This window comes from Mytilus galloprovincialis, unplaced genomic scaffold, assembly GCF_965363235.1.
Source record: "Mytilus galloprovincialis unplaced genomic scaffold, xbMytGall1.hap1.1 HAP1_SCAFFOLD_50, whole genome shotgun sequence".
Taxonomy (NCBI): domain Eukaryota; kingdom Metazoa; phylum Mollusca; class Bivalvia; order Mytilida; family Mytilidae; genus Mytilus; species Mytilus galloprovincialis.
This window is the reverse complement of record NW_027467996.1, coordinates 26,220-50,364: the sequence shown is the minus strand read 5'-3', so window position 1 is coordinate 50,364 and position 24,145 is coordinate 26,220. Positions and strand designations below refer to the sequence as shown.

At 33.5% G+C, this 24,145-nt stretch overlaps 2 protein-coding genes across 7 annotated transcripts in view; both read left to right on the top strand.

Annotated features, from left to right (window-relative positions):
- Positions 1-22,920, top strand: part of LOC143059962 (uncharacterized) — a 47,468-nt gene extending 24,548 nt beyond the window's left edge. The window contains exons 6-8 of one of the 6 annotated variants that reach the window (XM_076233508.1): positions 1,397-1,507; positions 10,883-10,949; positions 11,705-12,743. In XM_076233508.1, the coding sequence (XP_076089623.1) occupies positions 1,397-1,507; positions 10,883-10,949; positions 11,705-11,774 (248 nt within the window). In that variant the 3' untranslated portion in view covers positions 11,775-12,743. Of the gene's footprint in view, positions 1-1,396; positions 1,508-4,229; positions 10,048-10,882; positions 10,965-11,704; positions 12,744-17,061 lie in introns of those variants that run through there. The other 5 variants (XM_076233511.1, XM_076233509.1, XM_076233514.1 and 2 more) reach the window with 5 other exon arrangements.
- On the top strand, positions 13,098-15,654 carry LOC143059960 (E3 SUMO-protein ligase ZBED1-like). Its single transcript, XM_076233507.1, is given in 2 exon segments — positions 13,098-14,610; positions 14,613-15,654. Coding segments are annotated over 2 exon segments (1,479 nt in total). The 5' UTR covers positions 13,098-14,036; the 3' UTR covers positions 15,518-15,654.
- Positions 22,921-24,145: the final 1,225 nt, after the last annotated feature.

Genomic DNA, 24,145 nt, shown 5'->3' with positions numbered 1-24,145 from the left:
ATTAACCCAACTAGTCCTGGTTTCTTAAAAAATAAGGCTAAGATATTTTCATTGTTTCAGTATTAATGTACGGTTTATTCCCTTTTGTAATTTCATCTGAAAATTTGAATATTGGCACCGCATAGAAGAAAAACATTTAAGCTACATGTTCAGATTTTTCGGCTTCTTAATATTCATCTTAAACTAGTTGATGAAGGACAGCCGTGGTTTGTTATTGTAAAAATGTATGTTGCAGTACTGTGTTGCTGTAATTTTATGAGTAAAACAGACAGAGTGATATCACATATAATCTAGAATAAAAAATGTTGAAGGGGTTTAGTGTTTTGCTTTAAGGGATCGTTTCGAAAATTGGAACTTCTGACTATGAATTCCCCTTGCCGTTTTTGGGAATAAGTAAGGCGTTAACCTTTACTCTTTACTGTAACTAAATGTAGTTGTATACCAACTTACGATATTTCATAGCTTACCTTTATATTTTTGTGTATAACAATATAAATTCTGAGAAAAGTTAAAGACACATCATGAAGTTACGGACATCTCTGTAAATTACGTAAAAAAAGTTACGGATATCTCTTGTAAAAGTTACGTACCTCTTTTGGACTTTTAAAATCAGTTGTTTTTCGACTTATTGTTTTATACTTAAGTTATTTCTACTTTTATTAGTGCGGGCGAAACTGATATACATCTTCTTGAAAGCTTTATCTTCGTTAAACAACTTTGTTTTGCTTTAAAATAACTAAAATCTATATAAACAGAAGATGTCTTGCGCCATCTTGGGCTGTGGGTAACTTAAGTTACCCACAGCTGTTTAACATGTTTAAGCACAGTGATTATAGATAGAAAAAAAAATATTTTAGATTGCAAATATGTTCAGCAATAAAAGCTCTACACACAGTTCAAATGACCACTTGTTATTGGATTTATTGCCCTTAAATGTTTATTACTTGTTTATTACCATATCCTCTATTTTTATATTTTCACCGATTTTAGTACTTTAAAAAGTATCTTTTAAACTGTTATAGATATATTGAAAGTTTGAACAGCAAAAATGTTAAGTAGGACAAGATCTAAAAAATACAGCCAGTGGGTCTGAAATCATCCTCAAAGGAAGATTTAGACAAATTTGAAAACAGGTGAGCGACACAGGCTCCTTGGAGCCTCTAGTTACCTTTCTTGCAATAGTTACTAGCTGGTTCGTGTCAAGCGCAAAATTATTATGATTTACATTCAGAGTGGAATTGGTAACGACACGGACACATAAATATTCTGAAATATAAAACAGCAATACAAGACTTGACACAGCTTGTTTTTTTTTTTTTGTCAGATCATACATTATTTTTTTTATTTTGGTCCTGGTAATGAAACATCTGTCAAATATGATATTCATCTTTTGCAGATCTACCAACAATGGAAACTCCAATTTCCTATCCAAAAAGGAAAAGAATTCCTAGAAAAATATATACTCCAAGCAGCAGTAAAGTAGCTGAAAAGCAAGAAAACAAGAAAAGTAAGAATTGCTGATTTGTATTATTGGTTTCTGTTTTGGTCACTTAGCCTGAAAGGCTTGCAAGTTTTTGCCATCACTAAGCATTTTCATCCATTATTTATCGTCTGTCTGTTGTCCATCCATCCATAATTTATGTTTTATTTTGTTCTAAAACATCAAACGGACAGATGGATCAGTATAAACAATATGCCCTTCACTTATTGTCACGGTGGCACGAAAAAGGCGTCTAATTTTCCATCTAGTTGTAATTTGACCATGTCATGAATATTGTCCAAGTCCCTTCCAACAACAATCGTCAATTTAAGGAAAAAAAATCCAGTAAATTTTCAAAAGTTGTAGGCTAAAAAATATCTTTAAACCTGAATTTCTTTTTATATTAAATAAAATTGACAATTTCGATTTTCAGTTATGTCAAAAGTAGTCATATTTTTTCCAACAAAGTGAATTTTTACAGATTTGAGCTAGGTCTTAAGGTTTCAGAGCTAAAAGGGGCTAAAACGGACTTCTCTTTTTTGTTCATGAAATTTTTAATTTTCATATTTTCATTTTGATTTTTTCATTTTTCATTGTTTTCCTTATGAACTTTTGCACTGGTAGAGTCTCGACGGATTTAACGTAGCTTGTACCGTTTCCGAGCTATTAGGGGCCAAAGTGGTGCTCAATCCCAAAAAACAAACTTTTTTATTTCTCGTCCGATTTCAAAGGTTTTTTTTCTTCTTTAGAGTCCTTATGAAATTTCCAACATAGAGAATTTTAGCAGATTTGAGCTAGGACTTGCAGTTCTTCCAACCTATTAGGGGCCAAAGTGGTGCTTTTTAGTACTAATGTAATTTCTGTGTCCAGCAAATTACTGTGTCAAGCATATTATTGTGTCCACTTTAGAAGTGTGTCAACACTTGCCCAAATGAACACTTGTCGACCATTGCGGTCGTATCATGGTGCACTCGGCCAAGCTCTTTATTCTTGTATGTCGTTCATGAATTCAAAAATGCTTCATCCAATTGAACTGAAATTTTAAAATTAGGCTGGAATTGGTAATGTCTGGTTACCTTTTGTTTTTTTCCAATTTTGCGATGTGTCCAGAGTATGGGACTTTGATTTTTATAAAAAATGCCATTTTTCTTGAATGTCGTACAGTAACTCAAAAATGCTTCATCCAATTAATCAGAAATTTTATAATTAGGCTAGAATAGGTAATGCCTGGTTCTCTTTCGTTTTTTTTCTGATTTTTCTATATGTTGTTCTAGAGTTGTGGGACTTTGGTGTTAAAAAAATGCGTTTTTCTTGTATGTTGTACACTAATTCAAAAATGCTTCATCCGATTGAATTAAAATTTTAAAATTAGGCTGGAATTTGTAATGCCTGGTTCCCTTTCACTTTTTATTAGCTCACCTGACCTGAAAGATCAACTGAGCTATTCCCATCACTTGGCGTCCGTCGTCGTCGTCCGTTAACTTTTAACAAAAATCTTCTCCTCTGCAACTGCCAGGCCAAATGGAACGAAACCTAGCCACAATCATCCTTAGGGTATGATGTCCATGTCAGTCAACCAAGATGGCCGCCAGGGCTAAAAATAGAACATAGGGGTAAAATGCAAATATTGACTAATTTCTTGAAAACCATTGCAGATAGAGAAAATCTGACATAGGCAAAAATGTTCAGAATGTCAAAATCTACCTAAGTTCCATTTATGCCAAAATTGTCGGATGCCCTCGCAAAGGGGTTATTGCCCATAAATGATGATTTTTGGCCAATTTTAACGTTTTTGACTATTTAAGAAATAATTCATGGCAGCCATGGTTTATCAGAGATTTTAACATGGGTTGCATTGTTTGTGTAAAATTTTAATCCCGAGTGTTAGTGAGGGTTAAAATTTCGCAAATAATAATTTTCTCCTCTGAAACTACCAGGTCAAATGGAACCAATCTTGGCCACAATCATCCTTATGGTATCTATTTTTAAAATTATATCCGTAGTCCTTGACGGGCACCAACATGGCTGCCAAGGCCAAAATTTAATAGATGTATATCATGCTAAAATTGTCATATTTCTTGCATTTTATATATAAAAAAACCTGTACTCAATTTCCTTTTGTTTTCACAATTCCCTTTATTATCCAATGCTACATACTATTATGCTGCGATTGGTAAGCACCTATGTTTCCATGAAGTGCCAGCGCTGCAGGTCCAGAGCCAACTTTGCTCTTGTTCTTTCCCATTTTCATACTTAACAAGTTTTCTTTTCATGGTCTGTATGTTTATATTATTGGCAAGTGTTAACTAGAGATCAAAAGAGGTCAGGGCATCAACTTAATCGGAATAAAAATTAGCATGGTTATAAATGCCACTTGGCTAAGTACATGTAATTAAGACAATATAAAAGAAAAAACACACCTGTCATATTTTAAATTTCTCTTTAATTACCGTTATCAGTGCCAGCTAAGTAAATTAACAGTAATAATTATACCCCCGCTCCGAAGGAGAGGGGGGGTATAGTGTTTTACCTCTGTCCGTCCGTCCGTCAGTCAGTCCGTTGTTATGATATTGTAATTATTATGTTTATTTATGTTGGCCTAATTTGTGTTGTATGGCCTGATAGTTGTTTACCAAATAATCTTATAACTGTGCAGTTTAGGAATCACTGGAACAATCACAGAATGATTGGAACTTTCTAGAATGATCCTTATAAAAGATGCGTAATTTAAACTTCTACGTTATTCCAGAAACTTCCGTTGTAACTTTCCAGGATTTTCCACAATGTTCCATTATAGAGTGTTCTAGAATTTTCCATGACAACACTATATATACAGACACTAAAGTTAAACTCTCATAATTAAACTTGGACATAGACATTGATAGACATTAGTATTCATAGCATTTGGATTGACACTTTTATTCTAAAGACAACATCATACTGGATTGTGACATTAGTAGTGAACGTAATATTCAAATTGGATTCCGAAAGATTTCCGGATACAGATAAAGATAACAGATTGGACTCATATTTTGACAGTTAAGTTAACAGTAATATTTGTTTAATACCTTTTGTAAACTTTTGTATATTAAATGTTATTAAATTTTACTATTGATTTGTGTCTTTTGTTGGCTACAATTTAAAGGCGATTTCTGGCCGTAACAGAAATTGGGGGCTCGTCCGGGAGAACGAAAATATCTTATTCAAAATTTATTCAATATTTTTATTATAACTAGCCAACAAAATTCTACAAAATGGCATTTGATGCCGGTAATTTTTTGAAAACGCCAGACCTGGAGAGTTTTGATAATTTAAAGAAAGAGGAATTAGTGTTGCTTGCTAAAGAACTGAAATTAGTTTTTAAAGTATCTATGAGAAAACAAATTATAAAAAATTTGGTTATAGACAAATTAGTTGACGCAGAAATTTTAGGTAAAGAGGCTCTTGAACTTAAGGTCGAAAATATTGACGCCTTTAAATTAAAACAGCTTGAATTAGAACATGAACGCAAACTAAAAGAACTGGAAATGAATTTGAAGGAGATGGAGAAAAGAAAAGAAGATGAATTTAAATTAAAACAGGCAGAACTGAAAATGAAGGAAAGATTGGAAATGGATAAAAAGGAAAAAGAAGATGAATTTAAATTAAAAGAACTTGAAATGAGGGAAAGGCTAGAGATGGAGAAAATGAAAATTGAAATGGTCAAAGAAGAAAGCAACACTAAAGTCCAGTCGAAATCAGAATATTTTGATGCAGCAATATTTTGTGAAAAAAACAGTCGATAAATATTTTCCACAGTTTGAGAAAATTGCTCATAGTTCATTTGTAGTTTGAATTGGCCAAAGCCATATTGGACTACAATGCTACAGAGTGTTTTTGAGGGTAAGGCCGCTGAAATATACTCCGCACTTCCATCAGAAAAAAGTTCCGATTATGACACGGTGAAACAGGAAGTTTTGAAAGCTTATGAGCTAGTACCAGAAGCATATAGACAGAAATTTAGATCTTATAAAAAGTTTGATTCACAAACCTATGTGGAATTTGCTCGGGAAAAAGAAGATCTATTTGATAAATGGCTTACGTCAAAGAAAACAGATAACAATTTTGATAACCTAAGACAATTGATGTTATTAGAAGAGTTCAAACAATGTGTTCATTTAGACTTAAAAACACATTTAGACGACAAAACTGTTGAGACAATACATGATGCAGCTGTTATTTCAGATAATTATACTCTTTCACATAAAAGAAGTTTCAAGGGTCAAAATGTTAATACTTCAAGTGGAAATTACAAAAATCAAAGCACTGAGCGTACTGATAGTAAGCCTGTTGCACAGAATAAGAGTCAGTCCAGTTATAATATGTCTAGTCCAAAATTTGATACTTTTGAGAAGAAGTCACTGACTTGTGCTTATTGTAAGAAGATTGGTCACCTGATGGCTGATTGTTTTAGACTTCAGAAGAAGAATGAACGAGATAATAAGCCGAAGACCAGTGCTTGTACGACACCTTATATTACCAGTACATTGGAATGCCCTGCGCGTCAGGCTTTTAAGTCCAGTTTTTGTGATTACATGGAGGAATATAAACCCTTTATGTCTGATGGGTTTATTTCTATTGTTGATGATACCACTCTTCAGCCTATTAAGATTTTACGAGACACTGGAGCTTCTCAGTCTTTATTGTTAGAAGGTGTGTTGCCTTTGTCCGAGAAGACTTCTGTTGGTGCCTCCGTTTTGTTACAAGGTGTAGAGTTGGGTTGTATAGATGTTCCTCTCCATCGTATTTATCTGAAGTCAGATTTGATAACTGGACCAGTTATTGTGGGTGTTCGTCCTAATCTCCCTGTTGAGGGTGTTACATTATTGCTAGGAAATGATCTAGCTAGGAACAAAGTGGTTGCAGAACCAATTGTTACCAGTGAACCGGTGGTGGATGTTAAATCACCTGAAGATGATGCTGAATTGTATCCAGCTTGTGTTGTTACTAGGGCGATGGCTAGAAAACAACAAAATGAGAATTTGCAAGAAGACAAGTTTGATTACATGGACCTTTCTGACACTTTTATAGCTGATATTGAAGATCCTGGTAACTCAGAAAAGGCTATTATAAAACCACCTAGTGTTAACAAAAATGTTATTATGCCATGGCCAGATGTGAACAGCCATTCATTAGACCGAAATAATTTACTCGAAGAACAACATAAAGACCCTGAGGTTCTTCAGCTCAGCCAGAGGGCTCAACCACAGGAGGAAGCAGACAAAGTGGCCGAATGCTATTACCATCAGGACAGTATTTTAATGAGGAAGTGGAGGCCTCCTGATGCTACCCCAGAGGAGGAATGGAGAGTGATATACCAAGTGGTGGTGCCTAAAGTTTATAGACAAGAAATTATTGGTCTTGCCCATGACACCCCCTTGGCTGGACACTTAGGTATAAGGAAGACTTGCCTTAAGATCTTGCAGCATTTTTACTGGCCTAAACTTAGAAATGATGTTGCAGAATACTGCAAATCATGTCATATATGCCAGGTTGTTGGTAAACCTAACCAGAAAATACCACCAGCACCTCTTCTGCCTATTCCAGCCTTTGACGAACCTTTCAGCAGAGTTCTAATTGACTGTGTTGGACCTTTACCAAAGACCAAGACTGGAATTGCATATTTATTGACAATCATGTGTACATCTACCCGCTTTCCTGAGGCTATTCCGCTAAGAAATATCAAGACACCTACTATTGTCAAAGCACTTATCAAATTTTTCACATTAGTAGGACTTCCTAAGTCTATACAGTCCGACCAGGGATCAAATTTCATGTCAGGTCTATTTCAGCAAGTAGTGTACCAGTTAGGGATTGCTCAGTATAGATCAAGTGCGTACCATCCAGAATCTCAAGGTGCCTTAGAACGTTTTCATCAGACATTGAAGAACATGATTAGAACTTTTTGTCTTCAATTTGACAGAGACTGGGATGATGGAGTTCACTTTCTACTTTTTGCAGTCCGAGAGGCTGTTCAAGAATCCATTGGTTTTAGTCCCTTTGAGTTGGTATTTGGCCATACTGTAAGGGGACCGTTAAAATTGATTAAGGAAAAGTGGCTTACTGAACATACTGACTTGAATCTTTTAGACTATGTATCTAGATTTAAAGAAAAATTGTATACTGCTTGTCAAATTGCTCAGAAAAACTTAAAAAATGTACAGAACAAGATGAAAATATGGTATGATAAAGATGCCAGGGACAGAGTTTTTGAGCCTGGTGATAGGGTACTTGTATTTTTGCCAGTCCCTGGACATCCTTTACAGGCTAAATATTGTGGTCCTTATACAATAGAGAGTAAAATTAATGATTTGAATTATATTGTAAAAACTCCAGGTCGGCGCAAACAAAATAGAGTGTGTCATATTAATATGTTAAAACCATATTTTGAGCGTACTAATGTTCTATGTGATAGTAAACCAGTTGCCACTTTAGGCATGGTTAAATTTGAGAACAATCATGACAAACCAGATGTAATTGAACCAATTTTTAGTTGTAAAACTATGGAAGAGACAGTTAGATTGAAAAATTCAGAAATTTTGTCAAATTTAGATTCAAAACTTGCACATCTGTCTTTTGATCGTAGAGAAGAAATAAAAACTTTGGTATTTTCTTTTAAAAATCTTTTTCCAGATGTGCCAAACAAAACCACTGCTGTTTGTCATGATGTTGATGTCGGAGATGCTTGTCCAATTAAGCAACATCCTTACAGGCTCAATCCACTCAAACTTGAAGTTATGAGAAAAGAAATTAAATATATGCTTGACAATGATATTATTGAGCCGAGTAACAGTGAATGGAGCTCTCCTTGTCTCCTTGTGCCAAAACCAGATAAAACTTTTCGTTTCGTGACTGATTTCAGAAAAGTAAATTCAGTCTCAAAATCTGATTCCTATCCGATTCCAAGGATAGACGATTGTATTGACAATATTGGTCAAGCAAAATTTGTGAGCAAATTTGATTTATTGAAAGGTTATTGGCAAGTTCCATTGACACAGAGAGCTCGTGAAATATCAGCTTTTGTTACACCAAATGGCTTATTTCAATATACTGTAATGCCATTTGGCATGAAAAGTGCTCCAGCTACATTTCAAAGAATGATCAATAATGTTATAAAAGATTTAGACCGTTGTTATGCTTATATTGATGATCTTATTGTATGTAGTGATAGCTGGGAACAGCATTTAACACATTTATATGATACCTTTGATAGATTGTCAAAATCAAATTTGACTGTTAATCTTGGTAAAAGTGAATTTTGTCAGGCCACTGTTGATTATTTAGGGCATACAGTTGGCCAAGGTCAAGTAAAACCTATTATGGCTAAAGTGGAAGCTATTTCCAAATTTCCACCTCCTACAAATAGAAAACAACTTATGAGATATTTAGGCATGATTGGATTTTACAGAAAATTTTGTTCAAATTTTGCTACTGTTGTTCAACCATTGACTCATCTTTTACGGAAATATTCTAAATTTATCTGGAGCGGAAATTGTCAAAAAGCTTTTGAAAATAGCAAATCACTTTTAATTGATAGTCCAGTTCTGATTACTCCAGACTTTGAAAAACAATTTAAACTTGCCGTTGATGCAAGCGATGTAGGAATAGGAGCTGTTTTATATCAAGAGACAGATGATAATGTTGAAAAACCTATATCATATTTTTCTAAGAAATTAAATAAACATCAGAAAAATTATTCAACTATTGAAAAAGAGTGTTTTGCAATGTTGTCAGCACTTCAACATTTTGATGTATATTTGAATCCCACTGTATATCCTATTCTTGTTTATACTGATCATAATCCTCTCACCTTCATGCATAAAATGAGAAACAAGAATCAGAGGTTGACTAGGTGGAGTTTATTGTTACAGGAATATGATGTAATTGTAAAACATATTAAGGGTAAAGATAATGTAATAGCTGATGCTTTATCTAGAGCTTATTAAATCACTTTGTATATATTATGTATTTTTGTTCATATTATTCATGATAAGTTTTTGTTACACTAAAACTTCTTTTAAGGGGGGAGGTGTTATGATATTGTAATTATTATGTTTATTTATGTTGGCCTAATTTGTGTTGTATGGCCTGATAGTTGTTTACCAAATAATCTTATAACTGTGCAGTTTAGGAATCACTGGAACAATCACAGAATGATTGGAACTTTCTAGAATGATCCTTAAACTTTCCAGGATTTTCCACAATGTTCCATTATAGAGTGTTCTAGAATTTTCCATGACAACACTATATATACAGACACTAAAGTTAAACTCTCATAATTAAACTTGGACATAGACATTGATAGACATTAGTATTCATAGCATTTGGATTGACACTTTTATTCTAAAGACAACATCATACTGGATTGTGACATTAGTAGTGAACGTAATATTCAAATTGGATTCCGAAAGATTTCCGGATACAGATAAAGATAACAGATTGGACTCATATTTTGACAGTTAAGTTAACAGTAATATTTGTTTAATACCTTTTGTAAACTTTTGTATATTAAATGTTGTTAAATTTTACTATTGATTTGTGTCTTTTGTTGGCTACAATTTAAAGGCGATTTCTGGCCGTAACACCGTCCTCTGTCAGTCCATCCGTAACACTTTTTTGTAACACTTTTCTCAGCTACTATGTATTACAGCTATTAGATATTTGGTATCAAGCATCAGGTTGGGGTGCTGTACCGTGTAAGTGGTTTTCAGGTCTGGTGCTCATCTACTTCCTGTTTACAGACTTAGTACATATATTAGACATAGGGGTATTAATGAAAAATTTTCATTACACTTTTCTCAACTACTATGTATCACAGCTATTAGATATTTGGTATCAAGCATCAGGTTGGGGTGCTGTACCATGTAAACGGTTTTCAGGTCTGTCGCTCTTCTACTTCCTGTTTACAGACTTAGTACATATATTAGACATAGGGGTATTAATGAAAAATTTTCGTAAGACTTTTCTCTGCTACTATGAATCACAGCTATTTGATATTTGATATCAAGCATCAGGTTGGGGTGCTGTACTGTGTAAGCGGTTTTCAGGTCTGTCGCTCTTCAACTTCCTGTTTACGGACTTAGTACATAAATTAGACAGGGATATTAATGAAAAATTTTCGTAACACTTTTCTCAACTACTATGTATTACAGCTATTAGATATTTGTTATCAAGTATCAGGTTGGGGTGCTGTATTGTTTAAGTGGTTTTCAGGTCTGCTGCTCTTCTACTTCCTGTTTACGAACTTGCAGATCCTATAATGATATGGTTAGCGGGGGTAGACTTTTGTGAGTAATAGCTCACAGTTCATCTTGTTTAATATTTAATTCCTATCTTGAACCTGTAATAATAATGAATTAATAGAAGTTGTATCACTCAAAACTGGCAAGAGAAAAAGGAAGGCTCCTTCAACTTTCACACCAAGTGATTGGTAAGTATCAAAAATGTAAGTACACATTGATTAACTTTGGTTAAAAGTTCACGTCCGAGTTCATTTCTCAGATACTATGTGGCCTAGGATCATGTAATTTGATGTGGGGATGTAACTTTGCAAGCCTGTCAGCATCAATACCAAAATAGGTCAATTTGACCTCCATTTCATGCTTGATTGACTTTGGTTAAAGTTTACGTCCGAGTTCATTTCTCAGATACTATGTGGCCTAGGATCATGTAACTTGATGTGGGGATGTAACTTTGCGAGCCTGTCAGCATCCATACCAAAATAGGTCAATTTGACCTACATTTCATGCTTGATTGACTTTGGTTAAAGTTTACGTCGAAGTTCATTTCTTAGATACTATGTGGCCTAGGATCATATAACTTGATGTGGGAGTGTAACTTTGGGAGCCTGCAACATCCATACCAAAATTGGTCAATTTGACCTACATTTCATGCTTTTATTGACTTTGGTTAAAGTTTACATCCGAGTTCATTTCTCGGATACTTTATGACCTAGGATCGTGTCACTTGATGTGGGGATGTAACTTTGGGAGCCTGTCAGCATGCATACCAAAATAGGTCAATTTGACCTACATTTCATGCTTGATTGACTTTGGTTAAAGTTTATGTCGAGTTCATTTCTCAGTCACTATATGGTCTAGGATCATGTAATTTGACCTACATTTCATGCATAGTTGACCCTCCTTAGGTAAAGCTCTTACTTTTATGAATTATTGTGTTTTATAGGTTTGTCTTAGGTACAAAGAATGTTGCAGATGAGGCGAACTTTGTAATCATGGATTACCCTATGTTTTAGCAAGGCACATTCACTGATCATACAAGGTTAGTGCCCTGAGGGGCATTTCTAGAATTATACAGGCCCTGGAGATAGTTTTTGATTTGAAGGAGAATTCAATTTGTGTTTCTTTGGACATCTATAACAGCATCCTGTTACAATTATATCTTCTTAGGTTTTGCTCTTTTGATATAAATTACATGAGTTAAAAAGTAGTCTTAGATTTAGAGTGCACTTATTGGCAGTTATATGCATGTATTACTTTTGCTTATATAAAGAGGTTTATAGCATTGTATATGAAAATCTCTGTTAATATCGACCTACAGGGGATGCATGATGCCTTGATTTATAAAGGTAAATCTAAATTTATAAAGGTTTGTTGTTATCTTGAATTGTGTCACATTTTCTTGTTTAGGGGCTTTTTACAGCTTACTTTATGTTGTGGATTCTTGTCCATTGTTGAAAGCCGTACGGTAACCTGTAGATAAATTTTTATTTGTACTTGGAACCTTTCCAGATGACTGTCTCATTGACAATCATACCACATCCTCTATTCTTATAACTAACTTGATAAGAAAATATAAAGTGCATCTTGAAAAAAAGCCATGGGATAAATATCAAAAAGGGATGTAGCTAGTCTATATTGTTATTGATATGCTTGTATTATACGCCTTAAATCATACTTTTCCTATAGAATATTCAAAATCTGCACTTCAAACTAATGAATTACACTATACAAAGGATGTATACGACAAAAGTTTAATCACATTATCAGCTGAAGTTCTGTTCACCCATAAAACATGGACAGTTGAAGATTTGGAAATTTTCTGAAAATACTGTGTAAAATTAATATAATAGTTAATACTTGTTTCATATGACATTTTACTTGCTTGTTTGTTGTGTATAAGGTATTGTTTTTTATTTCTTTGGTCAACTCACCTTTTTGTATATTATTTTATGTATATAATTTTGTTTTGAGGACTCCCAATAGATTAGCTAAATTGTATGGGGTAATCCTCAGTTGGTAGAGTATTTTGTCTTGCTTCTACAGTTTTCAGGCATCAAATTTTTATTGTATTTATGTTCATATATATATGTAAATACTTGCATGTCCTAATGCTTAACTGGCAGGTCGAAACTTTCCTGGTTCAGTTTAAATTAAACTTAGAATTATTTATTTTTATTTGTTGTCAAATATTAAATATCCTCTGAATACAATTTTTGAAATGAAAATAAAAATTGATGATTTTTAAAAAATTAAAAGCTCAAGTTTGGAATAGTTATGTACATTAACAATTATGTACTAACTTTTAGAACCAGGAAGGTCTCAGGGAAAGTCAGATGATATAGATATTTCTTGAAACCATGAATTTGATTCCTACCCTGACTGATGAGACCAAATGGAAGCAAATTTATAGGTATATAAATTTCTAGTTTTAAGCTCACCTGACCTAAAGGGCCAAGTGAGCTATTTCTATCACTTGGCGTCCGTCGTCGTCTGTCATCGTCAGTCCTTTAACTTTTTCAAAGATCTTCTTCTCTGAAACTGCCAAGCCAAAATGGAACCAAACTTGGCCACAATCATCCTTAGGGTAACTAGTTTAAATGTTGTGAACGACATTTCTGCCGGACAACCAACATGGCTGCCAAGGCTAAAAATAGAACATAGGGGTAAAATGCAAATATTAACTGCCATCTTGGAAACTGTAACAGATTGAGAAAATCTGACAGGGTGACAAATGTTCAGATTGACAAGATCTACCTTAGTTACTTTTGAGTTAAAATTGTCGGATGGCCCCCGCATAGGGGTTATTGCATATAAAAGACTATTTTTGGCCAATTTTAATGTTTTTGGCTATTATCTAATAAGTTTTAATAGATAAAAAAAAAATTAAAAATTGCAAAAATGATCAGCAATAAAAGCTCTACAAACAAGTCATTGATCACTTAATATTAGTGTTGTCAACGGTTAACCAGTCGAACGACCGAATACCGAATACCAAAAACGCTTACCGGTTAACCGGACCTTTTTAAAATTTTAATAAAATTGATGTAAATGTGTACTGAAATCATTAGTAAATAATGTGAAATGATTGTACGAATTGATTGGTACTTGATTAGACAGATCAATTGTTCAGTTTATTGATTAATCTTGTTAACCTTGAAAACATTTAAATTTTATTACTTAATTAGCACATAGACAACTTGTCTGTCAGCTCCGGGCAAGTATAATGTAAACATAATTAGCATATTAAGTTTATTTTGAACAGTTGTAAGCTGAACATGCTGAATAAATTTTACGATTTAGTTTATTTCTTCACTTTGACTTTATATTGTGTGTGCGTACATGTAAATATGCCACCTCCGTCATCTAAGGCTTGGTCTTTTTTTAAACGTAATGCCGACTCCAAAATAGTGAAATGCAAACTATGTGAAATGGAATTAGTCTATACTGGTGGTACAAGTAATATGCTGAATCATCTGAAGTTAAAGCATCCCAATGACTTTTCTGAAACGCCTGAGAAAGTTAAGCAGTCATCGGTTTTAGACTTTGTTCAGACACCCAAATCTAGAAGATTTTCGTCTACTCAATCTGAACTAATAACAAATTCAATAGTGGATATGATTATATTGGATTACCTACCCATTCGCATTGTTGAGGGAAAAGGATTTTCAAAACTTATGTCGATAATAGCTCCAGAATTTAAAATTCCGTCTAGAAATACTATAAAATCCAGAATAGAAAAGTCATATAGTGACAAAAAAGAGAGTTTGATTAAAGAGTTAAATCTCATTGACAGCGTATCCCTTACTTCTGATACATGGACATCGAATGCTACAAAAAGCTTTTTAACAGTCCAGAACATCACGTTGACAAAGACTGGAATTTACAGTCAAATGTGCTTGTTACTCGTGAAATGCCTGAACGCCATACAGGCGAAAATCTTGCTGAACGACTGAAATCTACAATTTCAGAGTTTGAATTGGACGGTAAAATTGTGAGTTCTGTACATGACAATGCTAGGAACATGAATTGTGCATCAGAGAAATGTGACTTTGACGATATGAGATGCTTTGGTCATACCATTCAGCTTTGCATTAAACCATGCTTGGAAATACCCGCTATTGCCAAACTTACTTCACATGCTCGTAAGTTAGTGGGACATTTCAAGCATTCAACTACAATAACTGCAGAAATGAGGAAAAGACAAAAGTTGTTCGGACTAAGACAGAACGAACTTATACAAGACGTAGTTACGAGATGGAATTCGACTCAGCTAATGATTGAACGCCTATGTGAACAACGCAGAGTTATTACGGATGTAATGCTAGATACAACTGTTACTAAGAAATGTGACACACATATGCTTCTCAAAGATCATGAGTGGGATTATCTGGTTGAAATTTCCGCAGTATTGAAGCAAATGTCTCATGTTACAACATACATGTGTCTGGAAAAGGACGTATCAGCCTCTGTAATGCTTCCTATTGTCAACGGACTCTTAAAAAAACACCTAAAAAACTCTGAAGAGGATAGTGCTCTTGCGCATAAAATGAAAGCAAGTATTTCAGAAGAACTCATCACCCGCTTTAAACCGTATGACATTGAAACTGCATCTACACAGCATGCTTTAGCGTCCTTACTTGATCCGAGGCATAGAACACTTAACTTTTTCTCCCCAGAACAAAAAAAAGTCGCCATTGAAATGTTAGAGTCCAAGTTAGACGATGTGCCATTAAAGCCCGCAGTTAAAACGTCATAAAAAAACCTTGGAACTGAAGTTGACAAGCAACCAGCCAAGAAACAAAGAGTCCAACGATCTTTGGACTTTCTTTTGTTTGACACCGACGAAGATACGTCCTTTCAAGATGAATCGGAAATGTCCTTATACATCAAGGAGCGTGCTGTGCAAGATTCAAACCCACTCGAGTGGTGGAAAGAAAATAATTGTAAATTCCCCAGACTCTTTGTGTTAGCTAGACAATATTTAAGTATTCCTGCTACCTCTGTTCCGTCAGAACGAATCTTTTCATGCGCGGGTCTCATTGTTACTAAACTGAGAAATCGACTATCTTCCTCTGTGATCGACCAGATAATATTCCTGAATAAAAACTATGTACCCGAGGAAAAATGTGAATAACTCTTCTTTCGTTCTTTCTAAATGTACATACTTATAAATTTGTTTTTTTTTGTAATTTATTACATATTGAAATCCTAATTGTGTTAGTGTTTGCATTATTGTGTTATAATACCCTGGGATAAATGTCAATTTATTGTATCATAAAACCAGTCATTCGTGAAGTACTTTGTATAAGACTTTGAACATCAACCTAACTACCGGTTAACCGGTTAATCGGTCGAACGATTATTCGGTTAACCGGTTAGGCATAATTGTTCAATTTGACAACACTACTTAATATGAAGATTTTGTTTGAGAAATGAAATACACGTAATTGTAAATACTAAGATTGGTGAGATCAAAGAGTATCATAGAAAATAAGTGAATTTTTACAGATCTGAGCTAGGACTTAAGGGTTCAGAGCTAAAAGGGGCTAAAACGGACTTCTCTTTTTTTTTCATGAAATTTTTATTTTTCATCTTATTTTCATTTTGATTTTTTCATTGTTTTCCTTATGAACTTCTGCACTGATAGAGTCTCGAAGGATTTAACGTAGCTTGTACCGTTTCCGAGCTATTTGGGGCGAAAGTGGTGCTCAATCCCAAAAAACAAACTTTTTTATTTCTCGTCCAATTTCAAAGGTTTTTTTTTTCTTTAGAGTCCTTATGAAATTTCCAACAGAGAATTTTAGCTAGGACTTGCAGTTTTTCCAACCTATTAAGGGCCAAAGTGGTGCTTTTTAGTACTAATGAAATTTCTGTGTCCAGCAAATTACTGTGTCAAACATATTATTGTGTCCACTTTAGAAGTGTGTCAACACTTGTCGATCATTGCGGTCATATCATGGTGCACTCGGCCAAGCTCTTTATTCTTGTATGTCGTTCATGAATTCAAAAATGCTTCATCCAATTGAACTGAAATTTTAAAATTAGGCTGGAATTGGTAATGTCTGGTTACCTTTTTTTTTCCAATTTTGCGATGTGTCCAGAGTTATGGGACTTTGATTTTTAAAAAAATGCCATATTTCTTGAATGTCGTACAGTAACTCAAAAATGCTTCATCTGATTAATCCGAAAATTTTAAAGAGAAAAGATTCCTGCATGGGATGATATAGTTTTTTGACAGAGAGTTTTATTCCAAAGTACAGAAATTTTGCTCTAAAAGTTGGGTAATTTTTGTTTTTATAGAAATCTACCGCAGAATTTTTCACTTCATGACGCAATTTCACGCCTACCAATCTCTCTCATTCACCACCAAATGTGATGCAAAGAAATTAATGAGAGAGACATCCGGAGCTGAATGAGAGAGATACATTTTAGATCAATTAGAGGTAAGTGTGTAAATTAAAACCTCTTACTCAAATTGTTTTAAAAATCAGAGAATGCTATTCTGTGGCAAATTCATTTCTCTATACTATCACGTGAAATGACTGTTTCAAGTTTCAGTTATACATCAAAACCTGAAATCGTCTTTCTGGAGACCTTAATTATCATGTTTACCTGAATCAGTCGACAATGCAAAAGCAATGCGGTGTCTGCCTTTTTGATTTTTCTCTATTTTCGGTATAACTTTACCATTTGCATCTCAATTTGTAAAAATAGAGGAAGAATACCTGGAGTGTTTTTTATAATATGGTTTTATTTTTCCAATGGTGTATATGATCAGTATTTTCAAATTTGCTCATTGATAAAGGTAACTTTTGCATGAATGGTGACTTGGCTTAGAACGGCATAGGCATGAATAAAAAACGGTCATAATACAAGACACAAATTCACTGTGGTCACCTCAAGTTTTTCAACAGGGTATCAAGCTCTGAATGACCCCGACAAGATTTAAAAAAAATATATATCGAACAGTATAACACATTAGTTTGTCACAACATCAACAAACATACAAAATAGAACTACTAAATGTACCCATGGCCAATATTTTCCTGCCTTTGAACTGGTGCATATGCATGCGAGGGGTTAGACAGATGTGGCCTTTGGAAAAATAAATCCATACTATAAAAATTCGTTAAGGTTCCATGGAATCAGTGATAACATGTAACTCTTAATTTGTTGATCTTCAAAAACTGTCCTGAAGAAAAATGTTCCCCACCTCATAATACTTAATAAGAGTCTCTGATGACGGAAAGATTTACAACAGACTGTACCAGAATGTAAATTGACAAAAAATAAGTCTTATTATCAATCAATTTTGGAAAAATCTATATTGTTGTTAAATTTTGATAAAAACACTGTACTTTTATCACTAAAAGCTTTGGTACTAGTTTCAGTTAGTTTCATGAAGGTTTGATATAAATATTGATAATTAAAAACTTTAACAATACACTACCCTTTAATGTGAAATGCAAAAAAAAAAAATTAAAAAAAAAACAAACCTAAGTCCATTTATCAGTACATTGTGGAAAAATAGATAAATATTTTTAGGTACAATTTCTTGATCATAAAGGTGCCTCGATCCAATTTAGAAGGAATTCCAAAGAGACATGCCGATAAAGTAAACGATGTTTAAAGAACTTTAACTACAGACTGAACCTAAATGTAAAGTGCAAAAAACTTATTCCAATTACCAGTGAAATTCAGAAAGAAAATCTTTTTTTTTTTCTCAAAATTTAGTTTTGAAACATGCTATATCTCTTGATCATGAAGAAGCTGCTATCCAAGTTTCAAATGATTTGATTAAGATTTGATGAAGTCATTGATGTTTGAATTTTTTTTTAACCATAGCGTGTACAAAATATGATGTGCAATATACTGTCCATTTGCCAATAAAATTCAGAAAAAATAATAAAACTTTTTTTTCTCTCAAAATATTGTTATAGATAGTGCCTCCTCAACATAAAGTCACTGTCTAAATTTCAAATGATTTCATAATGATTTGATTAAGTTATTAATGTTTAAAGGAATTTAAACACAGGGTGTACCAGATGTTGATCATCACAACGCCGACGACGACGACGAAATTAAGGAGCGCTACGTCTCGCCTTCATGACTTTTGTTGCAGGCGGGACGGACAAAAATTGCTCTTGGTAATCTTCCTCTATTTTGATAAATTACATGAAAATGGTAACTTTATTATCAGAAAATAGAGAAAATCAAAAAGGCAGACATCGCATTGCTTTCGCAATGTCGACTGAACCAGGTAAACATGATAATTAAGGTCCCCAGAAAGACAATTTCAGGTTTTGATGAATAACTGAAACTTGAAACAGTCATTTCACATGATAATTGTCGAACACTTTGATATAAGCATAAAGAAATTTGTTGTCCTCTCATGCACCACCACTTTTCTCCTGCATCACCACTAGTTCTCATGCATCACCACTAACTTCAAAGAATGATTGAGAGAAAACGGATAGAGTCTGACACTTGATATGACATGGTAGTGATACCTTGCTGGTAAACTTTCTACAACAGTGAAATTGGTAAGATAAGATTAGATTAACATTGATTTCTGGACAATTGTTTGACTTTTTTTCTTGTATTTCCATTGACATGTTTGTAGGAGAAAACGTCTTACGTTGTCAGTTTTGTGTTTACATGCAAGCAATGAATACCAACGTATAGAGAAATGAATTTGCCACAGAATAGCATTCTCTGATTTTTAAAACAAATTGAATAAGGGGTCTTAATTTACGTACTTACCTCTAATTGATCTAAAATTTATCTCTCTCATTCAGCACCGGGTGTCTCTCTCATTAATTTCTTTGCATCACATTTGGTGGTGAATGAGAGAGATTGGTAGGCGTGAATTTGGGAACACTCTATTTTTCCCAAAAATATTTCATACTTTAAAATTATATGACTGAAAAGAGGAAACTTCGAGGCATCCTATGATATATTTTTCTTTAAATTTAGTTGAATATTTAGTTCAAAAATATATAATGAAAAGTTCAGTTTTTGAACCCCAAAAATTTGATGTAAATTTCCGTTAGTGGGGTCACGTCAGTAAAACTAAAATCACACTGTAAATATTCTCACCTGCATAAATTTTATATGGTTACAAAGCCAATATTAAGAGCTTTATCCAGGTTAAATTTCATAATAGTAGTGTGGAATTTAACAGGTAAACTAACCAGTTAAAGTTACGCAATTTTCTTGATTTCTAGTATTCCGCCGCTCGTTAATCATCGATAACTTCAATTGTTTATTGGAAGGTTTCTTGACATTTTTACGACCTCTTTTCACAAGAAAACTACCCCTCATGCCTTTATTATTTTTCTAAAATTAGGATTTTATTGTTATGCGAAAGAAAATTTAATCTTGCAAATCAGTAATAAATCAGCTTCCCTGCATAATTTTTAGAATAATTTTATGATGAGTAAATCAAAAGTTATAGGTGAAAGTTTGAGACACGACGTAGAAAATTTACTGTTGTATCATAGAAATACTGAGAGATTCAAATCCCAATCGTTTTATATTGATCCCAGTTAAAATCAAATACTTAAAATATGCAGAATCCACATAGAGCCACAGATTAAAATGTCTTTAACAATTTTAAATAAAATGTAAAACAGTCAATAAATTTTAAACATGACTTAAAATGAAAACAAATTCATGCAATGAGAGAAATAGAAGGAAACATAATGAATATAGAATCAATATAAACATGCTCATATCAAATAAGAAATATAAATTACTTAAAATAATTATCAGCCATCATTGAACTTACGTACTATGGGGTTCATGGAAGTAGGAAATTTAATTTCAATGTTACAATAGACATATAATTTACATTTAAATATATTAAGTTCAAATCTGTATTTTGCCTTAAACGCATGAAACTACTTACAAGATTTACAGATCCAATACGTTTGTTTGGGCACACATTTCAGATGGACACATTTGCAGATGGTGCCACTCTAGACAGCAATCACATGCCAGAGTTTCCTTAACACCAAGTTTTTGTTTACAAGCAAAACAATCCCATTCATGATGCTCCTTATTCTGAATCATCAATTCTTTTAACAATAACCAGCCATCGTCAGTTAAGATGTTTGCGTATTCTTAGTGTGTTTGGCATTTTCATCTAAAATTTTGTAGGATACATGTCCATATAGTCACTAAACATCAGGCTAGTCTATCAATTGAATGATTTTATATTTCGACATAATGATTTTTTTGGGTCAAAGTCAATGCACCATTCACGGGATTTATTCCAAGACCGAAATTTGGAAATTCGTATACGTTTCATCTATATGGCAGTTCGTACTAGGAGCCCTGGGACTCGCCGTACGAATTGTTCGTACGGAGAGCCACTTGCATGAAAAAATTGACATGAATTCGAGTAATCAGTAAATCTGAACATAGATAATAAATCTATGATCTGAAGTTTTTTTTTATGATTTTACTGTTTCTTGTAACATCAACGAGAACTTACAATCTCCACGTAGGACATACCAAGTACGCTTTTGCTGTGTTTTTTTTACAATAATTGTGCAGTATATAGTCAAATTTAATAAAAAAAAAAATGAAAACTAAAATAAGACAACAAAAACTTTTAAAATGTCTGACCTGTAACGTATCCTTTCTGGGGGTGTTGTTGTTCTGTAAATTCCTCCACTGGCTGGAGAAACACTGCATAAAATTTGGCAACTATCTATTAAAATCTAAAACTGAGAATGTAGGGCAAGCAGGATGATCCCTACTAGAGTCTCATTTAATACCAAAATGTCTATAGTTCACAGAATATGATCATCTTAGTTCACTTAAAATGGATGTTCAGTATTTTGCTACGGGTAACGTGAAGTGCATAGCAAAGTCCTCTACTGATTTCTTCAGGGGTGTTAATTACGGTGTCCTTTAGGAGTCATTATATGTAACACGCTTGTTGTTTAAATGCGTATGAATTTTTGACATTTCAATTTTCATTTTTGCGTCCGATGACCCTAAAAATCCATAAATGTAATGTACACTTCATTAGATTTAAACAAATATATTGCGAGCCTTCTTTTGAACTGCATGATTTTGAATTTTGTTTCTCTTACCCCTTTTGGGTCAATTCCAAGGATTCTGAAACGGGGATTACATATGAAGAAAGCCTTCTCATTTTCCTAGTAATTTTTAGCAATACCATTTTTTTAGAACACGACAAAAGTCTTAACTGGTTTATTTTTCAGATCTCAAAAATATATTTTCTTTTAAATTTTACATGTTACTATCCATTGAAAATGGACAGTCATATAGGATACTTAAAAATACTTTGTCGTCGCCGTTGTCTGGACAAATTAGTTTTTTTTTCAAGAATCTGAATGACACCCCCCCCCCCCCCCCCTCCTCCTTCTTTCCGGCACTTTTAATCTTAAAAAAAGATAAATGAAAATATAACAACAGCAAATAAGCAAATAAATAAAATAAATAAAAACAAAACGAAAAAACAAAATCTAAGCAAAATACAACAAAAAACAAACACACAGTGCCCAGTCCCCTTTCTTTGCTTTCAAAGTAAGTAAGTCCCTTATAGAACTGAAATTTTAAAAAAAATGATTTACTTTAGAAATGAAAGATTGTTTGAGATGTGTTGTATTAACTTCGATATTTTTTTGGTAGGGGTGTGCCATTTTTGCCTCAAAAAACGTACCCATTTTAATATAACATTCACTGAAATTCAGTACCTATAGTTATATAAATATTTAAGAAAGAATGACCTATACTTATATACAATATTTAAAATATGACGTCAAAACGTTATTGCAGATCAAACCAGGAGACAAATTTCCGGGGTTCATTTGGGAACTTATTTGAAAGGTGAACTTTCAAATGAATTGATTAAATTTAATATAATAATTGACCATTAATAATGTAACATTCTCAATAGCATATTTATATATCAAACTCTGACCCTGTAAACTTGATTGTTGTTTTTCGTTTATTTTTTCTATGTATTTCATGTTTTAGATAGTATTATGTATTTGTATTTGTTTTGTTATCTTGTGATTATCATTGGACTATAATTGTCTATGTTCTTTATGTTGTGAACTTGTTTGTTTTGCGTTGACCCTCTTTTGGGTGTATGATGCAATAAAATTATTCTTATTCTTATTCTTATTCTTATATGATATGTAGATCATACCCCAAATCAATATACAGTTATCCAACGTAAATGCATTATTTATCCCGTAACAATAATAATACTGTGACCTATAGACATGGTGTCAGAGTCAATCTATCACAGTCAGATGATTTATCCTGTAACAATAATGATACCTTGACCAATAGAAATGGCGTCAGAGTCAATCTATCACAGTCAGATGATTTATCCTGTACCACTAGTGATACTGTGGCCAAAAGACATAGTGTCAGAATCAATCTATCACAGTCAGATGATTTATCCTATAACAATAATGATACTGTGACCTGTAGACATAGTGTCAGAATCAATCTATCACAGTCCGATGATTTATCCTGTAACAATAGTGATACCTTGACCAAAAGAAATGGTGTCAGAGTCAATCTATCACAGTCAGATGATTTATCCCGTAATAATAATGACACTGTGACCTATAGACATGGTGTCAGAGTCGATCTATCAGTCAGATTATTTATCCCGTAACAATAATGATACTGTGACCTATAGACATGGTGTCAGAGTCAATCTATCACAGTCAGATGATTTATCCTATAACAATAATGATACCTTGACCAATAGAAATGGCGTCAGAGTAAATATGTCACAGTCAGATGATTTATCCTGTACCACTAGTGGTACTTTGGCCAATAGACATAGTGTCAGAGTCAATCTATCACAGTCAGATTATTTATCCCGTAACAATAATGATACTGTGACCTATAGACATGGTGTCAGAGTCAATCTATCACAGTCAGATGATTTATCCTGTAACAATAATGATAATGTGACCTATAGACATAGTGTCAGAATCAATCTATCACAGTCAGATGATTTATCCTATAACAATAATGATACTGTGACCTGTAGACATAGTGTCAGAATCAATCTATCACAGTCCGATGATTTATCCTGTAACAATAGTGATACCTTGACCAAAAGAAATGGTGTCAGAGTCAATCTATCACAGTCAGATGATTTATCCCGTAATAATAATGACACTGTGACCTATAGACATGGTGTCAGAGTCGATCTATCAGTCAGATTATTTATCCCGTAACAATAATGATACTGTGACCTATAGACATGGTGTCAGAGTCAATCTATCACAGTCAGATGATTTATCCTATAACAATAATGATACCTTGACCAATAGAAATGGCGTCAGAGTAAATATGTCACAGTCAGATGATTTATCCT